The sequence below is a fragment of the Episyrphus balteatus genome, chromosome 3 (assembly GCF_945859705.1).
Source record: "Episyrphus balteatus chromosome 3, idEpiBalt1.1, whole genome shotgun sequence".
NCBI classification, from domain to species: Eukaryota; Metazoa; Arthropoda; class Insecta; order Diptera; family Syrphidae; genus Episyrphus; species Episyrphus balteatus.
The window spans coordinates 19,627,634-19,645,771 of record NC_079136.1 but is presented as its reverse complement, the minus strand read 5'-3'; the positions used below and the strand labels follow the sequence as shown (position 1 = coordinate 19,645,771).

The following is an 18,138-nucleotide window of genomic DNA, read 5'->3' as shown; positions in this document are numbered from 1 at the left end:
AAAATAAAATATCTAAACTGAAATGAGATAGACATTATTTAAATGCAGTTACAAAGTCTAGTATTTTATCTAAAAATTAAGCTAAAAACAAAGTTTTTACGTGGCGTATAAGAATAGCAATTTCTTTTGAAATGCGGGGGGGGGTATGTAAAAGTAACGTTTTTTTATATTCCCCATAAACGCCCATATAAATCCTCAATTATGGTCCTTTATAACGCTTAAGGTTCTAGGTGGAATTTTGTATAATTTAAAAAATCAGAATTTTTGCGAAAATGTACATTTTTCGGAGGATTTCCGATTTCTTTTTCTCCATTAACGAATCAAAATAGGGGATCTGATTTGATCCCGGAGACTATCAAGCATAAGTTATAAGAATAACGGAGTGAATTGAAAAAGAATAAGTCAATTCAGATCGGTTCTGAAAAGTCACAAAATGTCAATTTGCGTAAAAAACAAGCATTCATCAGAGGCTTCCCGACTTTTATTTTCCCATTGTCGATTAAAAAAAGCATCAGAATAAGTTCAAAAGACCATTACGCATAAACTATGAGTCGCACGCAGTTATTTGGAAGAAAAATCCAAAAACGCTTGACTCTAATGTAGATTAGGGTGGTCCTCATATCGATCTTTTCCGAAACTAGTTCTAAGCGCAAAAAAATTCTCTAATTTTTGCGGATTTTTATTTCAATTGGTCGGTCTCTCGGAACAATCCGCGAGTTTAATGGTATGTTCCTTATAAAATTACATATAAAAATCAAAGGAAACGTTTGACATGAAAATTTCACGTTAAATCAGGGAGAGGAAGTGAGTTAATTAAAAAACTAAGAAAATTAGGGAAACATTTCTAATCGAATGTAGTTGAAGGCGGATAGTTAAAAATAGCTTTATGAAAAAAATTTTTGAATGTGTGGTTGACGTCGTCGACAGCGCTAAAAAAAATTAGAAAAAATTAGAAAAAACAAGCGTTCAAGCCTTTGGCTGCCATTTCAAGCATTTTTGAGCACTTAGGTAGAAACGTAGTCTACTAGAATAATGCTTGCTTCTGTAAGGGTTTGGAAATGGAAGTTAGTTAAGTCTGCGAAGTAAATTAACTCCGAGTTAACTCAAAACCAGATTCTCATTGCACTATTAAATTTATCTCTAAGTTGTCAAAAATTTAATAAATTCAACATGCAGGAGATTAAAAAAGTTACACTACCTAGAGAATTCGAATATTTCTGTATAAAAATTTGTTTCAATTTACCTTTTAAAGACCTTTTAAACTACAAACGTCTATTTCAATTAACCTAGAAAGCCTTGATTTATTATTTGTATGTACCTTCTTACTTTACTAATTCTTTTTTTATTTTTCAAAAACTCTTAAAAAAGAAATGTCAATACATGTAATTAAATTCTCTAATGACACCTTTTGAAAAAAAAACGGTAGCAAAAAAAAAAACAAAACCCGCGCATTTCGGCTCATTCTGTATGTCATTGACACCACCTGGAAATTCTGCAATTTACGTCTTGCCTATACGTGCAATACTAAAGATTTTCATTTTTCCTTATAATATAATAACAGTTCATTGCACGTCCGATCAAAGGCATTATAAACTACCTTTAAGACGCAAAAAGCAAAAGCATATGTGTTGTTTTCTCCTTAACGCCATCATCATAATGAAAGGAAGAAAAAAAAAAATTAAATAACCTTTTGTTATTCGACTTGCACCCCCGAACAATAAAGAAACCTAAACATTACTCGCACATTGTCCCATAAACAATGCTTGCTTCGAAATTCTTTAAGACCCATAATCAAACCAAACCAAAAACTGAGCCAAGAAGTTATGGAACACACAAAATATATACGCTGCAGGGTGAAGAAGTCAATGCAATGCATACACCCCCTTCTTTTTTAAGGGAGAACAGAGTAGCATCAAGATGCACACGTAGCACGCGCCAAAATATATATTTTGAAACTTCCTCATAACAACACGTTGCGTTGGCAGGACGATAGTGCAATGCAGGGGTGTTTCAAGATGTATAATTCCCCTAAAAAAAAATAATCGAATGTGATAAACGAAGCGTTGCATTATCTAAAAAAAAACGAAGGAAATCCTTATTCAGCTGACAAAGACGCGTAGAAGTGTTTTTTCAGGATCTTCCACAAATTTGAATATTTTCATTTTAATTGTAATGGAAAAACTGATAAAAAAGAATGAATAGTCCGATGACAGATAGCAACGGGAATATCCCGCGCAGCACATGTCCTTAATGTTAGGTGTTAAAGGATTCTCCATCCAACCATCTGTTTGTTTCCTTTCGTAGTCTTGTTTCATTAGTTAATATTTGACAGTTTTTTTTTTCCTTTGAGTCAAATTAAGTTGATTGTCCTTCAATATCAACTTCGACAACAATCCTAGTTAAGAAAAAGAATTATTGGCCAGATTGCAATTGATCGGATACACCTTCAACAAAAAGATGGCACGAGTCCTCTCTTCCGATCTCTGATATCCATTTTCATCTCTTTGCATTCTTATTTTTTTTTTCTTCTTCTTTTTCTTTCTTTGAAGTGAAAGAAATCCTAATTGCAATCTATTGAGTGCCAAACCGCATTTCTCTAGTGGCTATCTCAATAAATAAAAATATATCTGACCGGTGTGTATGTGCGAGAGTATTTCTTCGAAGATGTGTCACCCGCACCTGGATTGAAAGAACCCAAAATTACAACAACAAGAAGAACTACAAGAGAAAAGGAAGTAGGATCAATTTCTTTCCTTTGGTTTCCGTTGTCACGCCTTCGATTTTAGCTAAAGGAATTTTTTGTTTTCTTTTTTGATTAAATATTTATTGCAATTTATTAGATTTTTGTTGATTTTTTTTTATTTTTCAATATTAGCCGGCTGTGAAAGTTAATCTTTTGTTTTGTATCAGTTTTTGTAATTTATATCAAAAAAGACCAATTATTTGATCAAATATTTGATATGAAAGTGAAAAGATGGAAATTTTGAGGAATTAATTTGACCCTAGATAATGTTATCATCTGCTTAAGAAAGTTGTTTTTTGACCTAAGGCGTCATCTTATTGACGGCAATTGCTTTTGCTAGAGCAACTTCGACTTCGATAATCTTCATTCATAATTCCAATAGTTAAAAAACAGAAAGTATTCTTAATAGATGAATAACAAGCATGGGAGAAGATTACTTAATATTTCACCACTCGGCAAAGTAAATCGCGCCTTGGATTTTAGACTTGGATAGACTCATTGGCAAAAATTTTTGAAAGCTTAGCAGGTTACATATTATCTCTTCTCTCCAGTAATGCCATAATAATCGTCCATTAAATAAAGAATTGAACCAATGCAACAATTAGCAGTTCTTTTAACGCATTTCACATTTGATCCTATTGCGGTTTCTTATGATAGCAGCCATTCAACAGCTTACAAATCGGCACTACTATACGCAAGTGTAGAAGTTATTATCTGTTGATAAAACATACATAAGAAATATCATTATAAGATGGGAATTGGGCATGAATGCAACGGTTTTCGATAAGATGCATAGTTGAGTATTGAAAAATATGATTGATAGGCCTTATTCAATCACTGGTACAGCCTTTTGAAAACCAGTTTCAGGTGTACGTCTTCAATAGCTGCATTTAATACTTACAAAAATGATGTTGCCGGCGTATTTACGAAGGCTAGCTCGATTCTCGCTAGCATATTAGCGAATACTTCCGTTTCTCGTGGTAAACAATTTTCATTTTCATCCATTGCTATGTTATGGAGACATATCAAGGCGAATATGATTGATTGAACAGTTTCCATTACACATTTTAAGCCAGTTTCCAAAACTAGAAAATAATTTTCCGTAACCGCCGTATGCCAGCCCAAAATTGAGATTTGTTAATCTGGTTATTACCCGCATTTATGACATGGAAGAACTTTGTCTGTGTTGCAAGTTAGATTTTAACTCTCATTCACCGAATTGTTTTATTAAGCCTGATATATTAAAAACTCACTGACCATGAGTAGATCCCTTTAAAAAAATCATCAGATAGCATTTACTTGCCAACATCGTTTTGAAGTTTTCAAACAGAAAAGTATCACGCTAAAAATTTCTAAATCTCTAAGTCTGGTTCAAAGAAAACGTCATATGTACATCGGATATCCGCATCTTCTGTGGTAGCCAAACAGCATTCAAATCGTTAGCTTCTGTTTCCACAAACTTGGTCAGATGAATTACGCTTACCTCTTCTTTCTGATTGTAATGAAACGTCATATTCTTTTGCCTATTGAACTGAATTCTAAATTGTATTCAATCGTAATGTATTTTGTCCAAGACAGTAGGTACCTACGTACATATTTTTGATAATCGTTTCTTTGGATTTCCGTTTTTTTTTTTTAATCTGACTTTGTTATTCATCCTTTTATCAGAAGCATCTTCATCTCAGATGTCTTCAATTTACCCTCATACTGGCCAAAAACTTACGTGATTAGTCTTCCTTACATCATATCGAGCCCTTGTCGATTGCAAAAGATCGATTCAAGATTTTGGAACTTGTTTGAAATTGGGGTGCACTATTCCATAATGACCGTGGTAACAGCTTAATGTGGTTCAGAAAACGGACAGCATAGATGTTTTGTCTTTTGAGTGCTAGTGTGATGTCCATTTCTCTCCAGAACATCCACCAATACATCAAGGGCTGGTTGCGTTGACTTCTTTCGGCCTAATAAAAACTATTTTTTTTTTTTTTCATTCACTTTTCCAAAATCCTTTTTTTTTTTTGTATATCATAAAAAGTATCAAAATCGAAAAATCCCAAAGATGAAATCTGGACTCATTCCTCTAAATTCTAATAATCTCCAATATAACTGTATCTATTGAATGAGAAGACTTTGTCAGCATTAATAGCTGCCCAGAAACTTTATCTTACAATTAAAAGAGTTGAATTTAAAAGACATTAGATATTGAAATCAAAAATGCTTTAATTCACACAGCAGCCCGATTCAGAAAAATCAATCAACTAAATATAGGAATTTATTAGCGACGTCTTCAGACAATCTGTTTTTCAGTCTTCAGGTCCTGGGCCTAGTATCACATAAACGCGTCGTTAAGTACCTAGGATCTACTTCAGCAAGTTGCTTCTTACACCCTCGCAGTTGAATGTGTTAAAAAAAATAACTTAGCCTTCCTTTGTTTTTCATTCATAAACAAAAATAGGTACCAGACAGCACCCGTAATCAACTATTAAGGTAAGACTTCAGCTACAGTTTTTCAGTTCAATCTTCAAAGTGGGCATGAAGGAGCTTCAACTCTTTCGAAAGGTAAATAGTGAAATAGTCGAACTATTCGTTCGGACGAGATGATTAGATCAATGAAGACGATAAGCTTTCTTGTTTGTCCACATCGCACTTAACTTTAATCTTAGCCTCAGTTGATAAAATTTTCATGGTCATAATGATTTCACAAATATTTTGTCAGTAATTTTAACCGCATAATTTTCATGCTTCTTGTTCTAACTGACTCATAAATTAATTTAAAATTTTAAAAAGGACCAGCTGAACCAGACAACCATTTAAATTTTTTGTTTACATCATAGTCAATTTATGTAGGTATGTTTTTTTCTTGCAGCACCCACACACAACAATTTCTCATAATATTATGTTTTCAATTAATTTGTATAAATGACCCTTTGAATTAAAAACCATAACCCAACCTAAGAAACATTTTTATGTGCGTGACAATAAGCGACAGTGGAAGTCGAAAAATCATCAAGCCGAAAACTTTACATACAATAACATTGTATGGGCTTTGATAAACACAAGTTGACAGCTCCAACATAAATACGTGACCTAATATTAATATTCAACGCCATATGGTGCGTTAAATAAAGTAATAATAAACTACCAAGCATAAGTTTTTGTTTTTGGTTTTTTGTTTTTTTTTTTTTTTTTTTTCATGGACGACTGTTCTTTGGGGATATCTTTACGCACTTGAAAATTGAAATATAATACGCACCCCAATCAAAAGCAAAAGTGGTTAAAAATTTGAGTTTAATATTTTATTACTGATTTGAATGAGTCTTGAGGGATATTGAGTTTTAAAGGCACATCACACATTAATAATGACCTTGAATTAATAGTCATATTTTGGTGGAGACCTTACGCACTTTTATAAGAGGCATTAGAAAACTGAATGTTCAATTAATATGACTCAATCAAACCAAACTGGGTATTTCAATTTGTGTAAGTTGTTTTAATTTTGAAAAAAGAGTAAATAGACATAGACTGATCATTACAAATTCTTCAAATTGATGCAATCCTCACAGATTCAAGACAAAAAAAAAAATCCGAATGATCATTTAGTATGCAGAGTTCTTAAAACTGGAGTAGGACTTCAAACAACTAGATGCGCTCAAGAGTGTTGCTTGAGCTGAAGATCTATTCTAAACTAGAAGCTCCAAGACACACCAAATTAGTTATGTACTTTTTCATAAGGACTTTTAAGTGAACAAAGACTATGTATAATTGGATGAAGATGAATCAACCAATCTCTCTTGTAATGTGTTTTAAGTGAACAGACAAAGAGTTTCCATCTTGGAGGATGAAATATGGTCTGATGCTCATTCTGATTCCCATATTAGTCCAATAAATCATTTTCACATTACTTTTTTTTATTTCTTTTTGTCTATAAAATAGATTCTCGTTCTTTGTATAAAAACATCTATACACCAAACCAGCTTTTGCATTTATTGCAGCATACACACTAACGGTACAGTTTGGCTTATTTTTAACAAATCAAATTTCTAGCAAAAGATAGTGAAGGTTACCCAAAAAGACTAAATATTGGTCCGTTCTTCCGTCTCTCTAATAACTGCAGCGTGTTACAAGCGGAAATCATTGCTATCAAAGAGGTATCAACCTGATTCAAAGGCATTACCGCCCTACGTAAACTCCGTAACTGTCGATCTTCTGTCATGGCGGTGTCGATACAATTAATGTTTTTTGGGTGCCGGGACACCCAAAAATCCAAAAAGGCAATTAAAAGAGCGATGGTCAACACTATAACATGCGAAATGACCAAGCTGATCTGGTCTACGCAAAAAAAAAAACCTTCAAAAAATGTATTGCTGCTGAGCAGATGGCATGTTAGCTACATAATGGGTGTCCTAACTAGACACTGTCTTGTAAGCATGCACGCTGTAAGAATAGTCTTAGTCTCAAAGGACTTCCTCACAAGTTGTATTAATAAAGAAGAATTAAAAGAAACAATCCACCACCTTCTATGCTCATGTCCTGTTCTTTCCGTAGTGGGAAACTACTTTTTAGAAGATACAAGTTATGTAATCATTACAGGTTACAGACATCCTCGACCTTAACCGTCTTAATAAAAGCTCTAACTGGCTTTAAAAAAAATTTTTTTTTGCAATATTACGGTAAAGCAACGGTCTGTAGGTTGATTTCCTGACAGTCGTTTCTAAAATAATCCCATACAAAAGCACTTGTTGTTCACACAACCAGAATCTGTTTCCTCTTTCTAGGCGAAGTAAAAAGAGTAATGTCGAAACCAAATTTGATTATAGCTGCGCGAGCCTCTGCTGCCGAGCAATTAAAAAGCATGCACCGCACAATAGAACCTCAAAGCATTAATCTTTTAAACATCGCATACAATATTGTTTATATCAGATCACGAAAGTGCACCATCGACCAAATGTTTACATTGTGACAGATCTTTTGAAAAAAAAATATGAAATTCAAATCGGCAGTTTTTACTAATTCATCGACTATAAGCCGCGTATGTAAGAATATATAGAGATAAAACTCCAAATTAGTGGGATTGTCCATGAAAGAGGGCTATATTAAGGGTTTTGTCCACCTTGGATAACCATAACCACATCATATTTTTAATTTTATTCTTTTTTTAAGCAACCAAACCCAGAATTTCTATTTTGAAAATGAAAAAAGCAAGCGTTTTCAATTCTTTTTAATGGATTCAAGAATGTCTTTATTTTCTCAGGTCTTTTTGTCAAATTTTTTTTTAAATTTTGTTCGTTGATGCAAAATTCTTCAGTCAAACCCTTTTTTCGAAATAACGAACTTTACAAAGAATAATGTATTTCCTTTTCCTGTATTGTCCCTCGCTATCTATCGTGAAGTAGTCGAAACTTTTACTGTTGGTTCTTGCATTTGCTAAAATCAGGTTTTTGTACAAACTAAATAAAAAGACAACTAAATATCCGGTTCCTAAATGTCGTTATAAATTCTAATTTAAAAAATTAAATCAAACAAACAAACAACACTCACCCTCATCGTTGATTTTTCTTCTCCCACTGATGTTTGCTCTATTCAATGGACGAACTGGTGTACCCAAGCATGTATCTGATAGATTTAAGGAAATCTCCGTAACCGGCGATAATACAGCTCCACCATATTTTTCATTCGATAAATTAAATAGTTTCTTTCTTCGTATTAACATATGTGATTGCGAATCACCCGGATTACGCTGTACCGAAGAACCCTTAAAACGTTTCATCAAAGGATTATTTTTCACACAATCATTTGCACATGTCTCATCGTCATCATCATTATCATCAGAAACAGCTTCGTCATTTAAATCTCGAATATAATCGGCTGATTGTTCCGCGATACGTTTCTGATGTCTTACAATATTGGAATTATTATTGTCGTGGATAAGGGGGCTTGTTACTGCGGCAGCACTCATTATGAATGTTTAGTTTTTTCCAAAATTAGATTTTAAATGCAAGTGAGCAAATTTTGGAGAAAAAAAGTGTAAAAGCCAAGTTGAAAATAAATTTAAATAAAATAAAGAAACACACACGGGCAGAAAAATAAAATCAAATACAAAAAAAAAAAAACAATAAAAAGAAAACGGATGAAAAATATTTGCACACGCGTCAAACCGAAAAATATTGCATTCAATGGAATGTCAAGAATTATTCAGATGCACCAGCACGATAACGACTTCGCGGCGAAATATAGAACATTGGTTTTAAAAAAATGATAAGGTTTAAAAATTGATTACAAAATAAATAGTTTTCTCAGCTTGAAAAAGCTTTTTATTAAAAAACGACAAGTGACATAATCTGCAAGTAAAAATTAAAAATTAAAAATATATCATGAAGTAGAAATTTTGAAAAAAGTGAGGGTGTTGTAAAACATATTTATATAAAGAATGCATACAATTTTTGTATTTCTTTACAAAATTTTAAGATAAGGGCAGTAAAATACTGGCCCTTTAAGAGGTATTGGTTATTCTGATTGTCTCTTACTGTTTTTTTATTGCCACAAGTCTTGCTGAGTACTGACGAGGGAAGGGTAAGACTTAATAACTAGGTATCTCTCAAGTAGAAGAGATTATCGGCCCTATGCTCCTATTCGATTCAAGTGAAAGTCTAAAATAAGAAGCTTTTAAATAGGGGTTAAAATTAAAACCAAGCAATTTTTTTTGTCTTAAGAATTTTTAAGACAGACGGACACAACGCTTTGAAAGTAAGAGGTTTTTCAAAACCAGTTTGACGTAATAAATTAATAAAATCTTTCGATTCAAGTGAATCGAATAGCAGAATAGGGCTGTATATTAATTGTTTATATTTTTCCGTAGACAAAAAAATAATACGCCATAGTGACCCATGAATTATTCAATTTCCCACTTTAATAAAATCAATTCAATTTGATGCATTGCTTGTTGGCATATATTGAAGCCTAAAAGGTTATACACTGGCTAAAAAATAGATAATCCAGGGGTCTTAAGTTCAGTTAAGCAGTTTTGGTATTGATTATGTTCGGTTGGGTGAGTTGAAATTTTACAAGTTCTTAAGTGGTCCATGTTTGTCCTACATCGTATTTGAAAATTTTAGCATGACCATTTAATCATTTAAAATGGTCACAAAATGGTCAACGAAAATTACATCGTGTGATTAGTTACTCAATTGAAAAAAAAACATTGAATATTCTCTACAAAAAAAGTTACGTATACACCACAGTGACCCTCAAAGTTTTCTCCAATTTAATCACTGAATTATTACTAAAAGTGTACCTACTTGTGTTGACTATTCGCTTATTTAAATTAAATATGTGTAGGGTCGAAATTTAACATTTTTAGTTTAAAGATCTCCAAATCTTTAATCACAAAAAAATAGTTTAGTTTTTACCCACTAACATGTGTAAAAAAAACATCAAAATGAAATTGGCATAAATTCGCGGAACATTTTATTTATTTGATTGGTCGGTTTCTGAGGTAATTTGTGTCGTTCTTTTTATATAGCTCTGTCTTTGTTTAGATATAACAGATTTTAAAAATTTTAGTTTAATTCAAACAAGAATTAATAACCATTTAAACTGGTTCCACAACTTTTTTTACATGCATCTGTTTTCCTGGAATTTAATCTCTTATAATTAAAAAAAAAAAATTGGAACATCTTTTAAACACTAAATTGTGTATTTATGTATGTACCCAAAAAATGACTTTCTCTTTGATTATAATTTATAAACAAATTAAAATAATAGAAACAATAGTTTTGTTTCATGTTTTAAAAACAAAATTATCAAGGCTTCCAGCAAATAATCAACACCAATCAAAAACTTTCTGATAGTAACAAAAATTTTCAATCTGAACTTTAAAAATCGATTTCCTAACATTTTGAAAAATTGATACTGAACGACGAAATGTTTTTAACTTTATTTCATGAACATTGACACAGTTGTCTTAATTAAATTGAACACTTCTTCATGTTGATAAACAAAATTAACAGGAAAAAACTCTTAAGCGTAATAGGTGGCCTCGAAACAAGATAAAAAAAAATGTACTGAGGAGTGGGTCTATTTACATATATTAAACATTAGACGGGACACAACACTGTTTCAAATAATATTTAATACCTTTTCAGAAAGCTGGAAACTAGTATATTGTTTAGTTTAAAAATGGTTTAAGTAATTTACTTAGTTAAAAATCAGTCTGCTTTTTGATTTAGTTACTAATTAAAATGGCTTTAGTCTTTTCATAAATCGTTTAAAATTTTGCGTCATAGTTTTTAAAATTGATGTCAAAGTGAACAGGTTTTTGTTTTATACAGTGTCCCGAACGAAATATGCTGAAAGACTAATTTGAAGGCTCTTAGAATTTGGTAGCTTGTTCGTTACAAACCTTTACTATGCTTTAGCTCTCAGTATTACTACTCAGTTTATTACTCAGTATATTATCGAGTAAACATTTTATGCTTTAAACAACAACAAAGAATTACTTTTATTTATTATAAATAATTCTATTTTTTTGAAGGGTCCAACATTTTTAAGCTTAGACAAAAATTTTCTCTGTAAGCCAACACACAAAAAAAAACTTTTGTTTATCCTTAGCAATCATTTGTTGTTTCTTATCATGTAAAAATTTGCTTGTTTTTTGTTCCGAAAAACCCTGTTTTCTTGAATTCATATTGTAATATTTTTCGATCTAACTGCAACTTTGGAAACTTTTTTACCTTTTTGAAAACTACAATAACAGGGCAAGTTTTTAAAATAATAAACTATTGCCACACCATACAAATTTTTTTCGCGGTGTTGCTCTGAAATAAAAGTTAGAAATTGAGTTATTATAAAACTTGGAACTGTTAATTAATTATCTGCAAAATGGCGTATGAAATAAAAAATATTTTGATCAATTAATTGTTCCTAAATATTTGGCAATGTTATAATGAAAGAATTGTTAAACACAAAAATCAATTATGGGCGTAGGAAGCAAAATACTATTGCCAATTAGGGATTTTTCGAGATTTCACAAGAACTGCATTAAATCGAAAACAGTAAGGATTTGGGATGAACAAATTACCAAATTCTGAGAGCCCTTAAGTTGGCCCATCAGAATATTTCATTTCATTAATTACTTTTGGGACACCCTTTATGTCTAACATTTCTCTGTAAATCAACAGTTTCGGGTTTAGAGCGCAGAGAAGGTTAACTAGATTGCATTCAATACTTGAATGCCTCTACAATTTTGCCTTTGTTTTTTCAATCGCGCACCTGTACTATTTATTATAACATTATAATTGTGTATCGCACTTAAAAAAATATTCTTCCATATGTTTCCATATAACTTCTCCCAAAATAAAAAAAAAAATCTTCAAAAAAAACAAAGATTTTTTTATGAAATAACTTTTTTTGCTTAAAAATTTTTCCAATTTTGTTTGCAGTTTGGTAAAGTATTTCTTCTTTTCCTACACATTCATGAATAAATTATGTTCTATAGCAATATATTCATATAGCAAACACGTTTTTAGAAACACGTCTTTATGTTTCATATATGACTCATGGACTCCAGAAACACGATACAGAAAATATTCTATGAGTCAAATAGGACTCATGGGACGTGGAGTGATGAATCCTTCAAATAAACAAAATAATATTGAACGTAGAGAGGCACATATTTTAATCAGATTGTATGGGGACAGTGTATTGCTTTTAGTAAAATATGTATACATATGAATCATATATGATACATGTGACTTGTAGGCTTGGGCAAAACATATCTTTTGAGTCATTGGACAGTTAAGTTGCTAATAAGATCATTTTGAGAAGTTGCTTATTAGAATTTTTAATGAAATAGTTGCAATAAGCAACCTAATAATTATTATTAAGGTATCTAAATAGAGCTGTAGCAAATCGTATGTATTCGTTACTAAAATGCGGGTATTCACTTCAGTAACGAGTAACGAAACGTTACTTTCTAAACAGTATCGTTACTCGTATGTTTCGTCACTGGGTACTGAAGTAACGAAACATACGAAACGTACGAGATACGAAACATACTAGTAACGACGCGATTCCAGTTTCAATACTAAATCCGATGTAAGAGATACGAAATGAAGTGATACACTCAATTTGTCGCATTTCGCATCTCGTGTCGGTATCGTAACCATAGTCAGAATGCTAACTACAGATAATTATCTGGAGTTTACTTTTGTCTCGATTAAAACAATAGTGCCAAGGTTCAATAATCATTGTGTTATCGATAATTTATACAGAAATATCAAAAGAGACGTTTTTGTATTTTCTCTATTTGGCCGAAATATGTACCTATATCCACGACGCAACCAATCTGTTTATGGCCTTGGTGTTAATTGTATTGATATTTAGCTTAAGAATGTACAAAAGTTTTTTGGTTTTTCGAAAAACTAGTTTATTTTCGGTGCAAAATTTTCAACACAAAAAAAAGAAGAGAAAACGAGGTTTGAAAATCACTCTCAATAGAAAAAATAAATGAAAAATTGTTCGATATGGTTGTATTGAAGTGTTAATATTTCGAGATCTGCGGGTTGTACTTTTGAAATAAAGATCTCTAAAGAATTCTGATAAGATTACTGAACGAATATAAACAAAAAATTACCAAAGTTTTGTAGAAAAATTTGGAAAAAAATCAAAAAAGTTTCCACGTTTGATTAAAAAAAAAAAAAACGAAAAAATTCAATATAGCCACCTTTAAACTCTTATTACATGAGAATGCCGCAACTAATTTTAATGTTTATGACCTTAAAATGTAGCTTAGATTATAGAAATTGTTTTTGGTTTTTTTCAAAAAAAAAAAATTTTTTACACCCTTATACCAATGTACGAAAAATACTTAAAATACCAAACATACGAAACGTATCAAATACATGAATTATACGAAATGTACGAAACACACGAAGCATGCAAAAGTAACGAAAGTAACGAAACATGCGAAACACACGCAACATACGAAATATGCGAAAAATGCGAAACATACGAAAGTAACGAGTAACGATATTATTGATGCGGGTACTAGTATCAAAAGTAACGTATACATACACGTATACGTTTTTTTGTCGTTACTTTTACAGCCCTAATCTAAATATTTGGGTCTGCATAAAAATCAATTTTCTATGTCGATAAATTAGCAATGATTGAATTAATATAATTATCCCTATCGTACATCTCTGGAGAAATTTTGTTTTCCTGGAAATATTGCTCCTTCCGGAATTGTTTGCTAAATTATTTGCAGGTAATAATGATCTTATAGCATGGATCTAGAAAAAACTTATTGTGAATAGGGTAAAGGCACTAGTATCCGGACAGTTAAGGTACTTTTGAACTTTGACGTCGAATGGTCGAATAGTTTTATTGCTGTTCAAGCTATAACAAATATTTTGGTAGTTTCTTAAAGTTTGACATTTTTGTAATTATGTTACATTCACATAAATTTTAAATAAAACATTTTAATATTTAAAAATAAAAATAATAAAAAAAGTTCGATTTGCACTAGTGTCCGGACGCAAAATTTAGTTTCCGGACAAATTTATTTCAGTATCCGGACACGATAATTTTGTATGAATTAATGGTTCTTTTTTCTTTCTTATGAAATAAAACATCTTTTGTTTTTGAAAAAAATATGAACATATAACTTTAATATACCTACCAAAAAAATTTATTAAAAAAGTTAATTGTTGAAAAAAAAACTGTTTAGTACGTACTTTTAGAGGTTAAAATTGTTTTTAATAATAAGCAATCAACAAATAGGATACACTTACAGCTTATATTTGTTAAAAGAATTAATAATTCATATCAGTTTAAAAAAAAATCCTATAAGAACTTTTTTTATTGGGTACCTACAAAACAAACGAAATTTAGTTCTTATAATAAGGGTAACAATCCACTTTTCTTAGTAAACTTTTCGTTAAAACAATTATAAATAAGGACTTAAATACGTTTATGTTAAAACGAGGTTCTTGGGATGAAATTGAAACTTCGTTCGGAAACGAAGGAATTGTCAAAATTGGTAGGCTTGGAGATAGATTGAAGCACGGAACGAATATTTCCAGAATTCATAATTACTGAAGGTGACAATAAAATTTAGGGTCCTCATTCCTCAATAACATCACATTGTTACCACCATATCCATATTTTTATTATTGCTTTATTTGAAAGTGGTGAAAAATTCAGTTCGGAAGTGCTTGGACTAAATCCAATCCATGAATTATTGTTATCTCTCAAACAGATTAGGACACTCACATTGACAGCATGATGTGAATTGTGTTCGGTGGCAATGCGTACAAAAAAAATAGATTTTTGGAACAAAATTCACTCAACTTTAGTGTTAAATGTGACTTATGTCCATCACACGATGTTCCACTTTGTCATCAAGCAAGCGTTTGTGTCCGCAGTTTGCAACATAATCAAAAAAGGTTTCTCTACTCAGCCTAAATAGACTACACAGAGAAAATAACGAAGGGATAACTTAACTTCTGGTATATTTAACTTTATTTCTGGTATATTTAACTTTATTTCTGGTACATTTAACTAATTTCTAATATAATTAACTATAATATGATTAAATATACCAGAAGTAAAGTTTTCCCTGGCGTTATGTTTTCTCCGTGATATAATTTTGCTAGTCTTTGGGTAGCGACAAAAACTGGTTTCATCGCCATTTAATATCATACTCGAGTCATAAATGGAAATATGTTCCTGGTCAATACTTTTCAAATAATTTTAGAGCTATTCAAACTATTTTATAATGCTCTCTTGTCTAAAAACTGCTGTTCCTTGCCTACTAATGTTTTCAGCTTCTCTCAAAGCTAGAATTGGATTTACATATATTAATCCTTGTATCCTCTATGGTCTGTGATGTTTTTTGAATTCATTCATTATAAGATAGCAAGTTTAAAAGTACAAAAATACTTAAAATTACATTAAAAACAAGGGTGTCCGGAAACTGAATCTAGTTTATCAGTATCCGGACACACATATTTTAACTTAGGTAACACTGTCCGAATACTGAAATATTGAGAGAGAAATGCAATTCTTTTGCATTAAAACCCAAAATATGTTCCAAACTACAATTTAAAAGCCTAAAAAAGCGATTTTTCCTTTTCCCTCATATTTTCAGTATCCGGACACTGTGTCCGGGAACTAAAAAAAGTCTTAAATATTAGTTTTAGTATCCGGACACTTAAAAATATAATAAAAAAAAAAACTTTTTGACTATTTTATTAATAAATTATCAAAATGTATCATATTTACTCAAAACTAGCAATTTCTTTTAATAATAAAATTAGTAAACAAGTCTGAATTTTCTTAGTTTTTGCAAATGCTTCCACTAATTTTTTCTTACAAAAAATCATTTTCACAATCTCACCCCTGATGTTGGACACTTAATTGAAGTATATCTCTTAAACCCGTCAGGTTATCTGCTTGAAACTTTGCATTTATATGTGAAATACACCAGAGAAAGTATATTTGTGGTTATATTTGAATTTTTTAGGATGATTTACCTATTAATCGCAAAAATATCACAAAGTGTCCGGATACTAACACTGTCCAGATACTGGTGCCTTTACCCTACCAATAAAATATTCAAGGGGAAACTTTTCAGGATCATATTTGTTCCCATGTTTAAATAGGTATCTTCTTCTCACTACGAACTATGGAGCAAAGAATTTTGCGCCTTTAATCCAAGGGGAATTGAAGTTAAAGTTTATTCATTGAACCGTAGTACAGACCAAATGGGATATGGGAACCACTAAAAGCTCTAAGTAGCAAATCCAAAATATCCGTCACATCGACGCATTCAACAGACAGATCGATATAAAATGCAAGTTCTTATAAGAACCGAACCGCCCCACAAATCCCATTCATCAATTACGTCCTGTATGTGTTGGTTCTCATAAGAACGTGTATATTTTATCAATGTCTATTGAATCCGGCGACGCACGTTAATTCTATGGGTTGGCACCTAAATCCAAAAATTAATTAAATATGCCTACGTCCTCGCAACTTGCGAAAGTACTCTTTATTTGAAATTTTCAACCCCCCCAACTTGGAGTAAAATGAAGATTTTTAAGAGGACCAAACAATGTTCACACAGGACTGGGATGGGACATGTGTCTAAAACCAAAAATACCGAAGGAACTTCGCCTTGGCACACAATATTGACAATGAATTAATTTTCCATCAACTAAAAATCTTTGTTTACCTCGACAGTGCTTTTTTTTCTTGGAATTCTGTAATTTTTAGGATAATAACTTTTTAAAAGATAATGAAAATGAATTTAATTTATTTCACAATTTTTACCATTTATTTTTTATTTATATTCACAAGCAAAGTTTTGTGTTGATCGGGTTTCCTTTGTTTCATAAAAAAAAGAAACAACATTGAACCTAGACAAAATTGCCGTTGCTGGATCCACAAATGAAATTTCTTGGTGGTTTCCAATAACAAAATATATAAATAGAATATTTCATTTCATACGAATAAAATATTAAATAAAAAACTTATAACTACAAAATTAATTAAACTTTATTATTTTTTGTTAAAACTTTTAAAATTTGGGAGACGAAAAATTTGGTTAAAATAAAATCGAAAAAAAAACTGCAACTCGAAGACAGCGAAATCTTTCAATTCAAAATTTTTGTTGTTGACTTTTTGTTGCCTTTTTTTTTTTATTTTGAAGGGAGATAGTTGGGGAAAGAGCTGTTAGCCGAAGAGCTTTCGTGGTGAATTGAGAGAGGTGAATATGAAAATCATATGGCAAAACAAATGGTAAAAAAAGGCGGGTAGATGATCTTTTTTACTTGAGTTTGCGGTCTAGATGGTGACAGGTGGTTTGTGTAAAACAGGGTGATGAAAAAGTTTTCGATCACTTGTGAAATAATAATTTGGGGAACATTTGAGACCGCTATACAGGGTGTCCCAAAAGTTAACGTCGAAACGAAAACGGTAGATAGGGTAGGTGGTGACAGTTAGTCAGCTATTAGTTGCGTTCCTTTGGAAATATTTATCTACTTTTTAGTACTTAAAACTACTTTGATCTACTTTGCTATACTGAAAAAGTAGTTCCAAGCAGCTTTAAGTACTAAAAAGTAGATAAATATTTCCAAAGGAACGCAGCTATTACATGAAGCCTCAAGAGGCGCGACTCTTTTTAAACATAATGAGTGCAAAAGAGAAAAAAGATGAAAGAAAAAATTATCCGACCGGAGAGTCGTGGGTCGTGAGTCCGAGACTCTTTTTTGACGTTTCTTTTTCCAATTTTTCTTTTTTTAACATTCCCTCTCATTTCTTTTTGCTTCTTGGTGCAATACAACAGCAACAAATTTAAAATCAAAAGAGAAATGTCAAATTTGAGTCCTTGACTC

The 18,138-nt window shown here is 31.5% G+C and overlaps 1 protein-coding gene across 2 annotated transcripts in view; it reads right to left on the bottom strand.

Moving 5' to 3' along the window:
* LOC129917072 (M-phase inducer phosphatase) overlaps positions 1-17,351 on the bottom strand; it is a 356,921-nt gene extending 339,570 nt beyond the window's left edge. The window contains exons 1-2 of one of the 2 annotated variants that reach the window (XM_055997391.1): positions 17,075-17,351; positions 8,282-9,081 (exon numbers count right to left, since the gene is read on the bottom strand). In XM_055997391.1, the coding sequence (XP_055853366.1) occupies positions 8,282-8,699 (418 nt within the window). In that variant the 5' untranslated portion in view covers positions 8,700-9,081; positions 17,075-17,351. Of the gene's footprint in view, positions 1-8,281; positions 9,082-16,976; positions 16,994-17,074 lie in introns of those variants that run through there. The other variant, XM_055997392.1, reaches the window with a different exon arrangement.
* Positions 17,352-18,138: the final 787 nt, after the last annotated feature.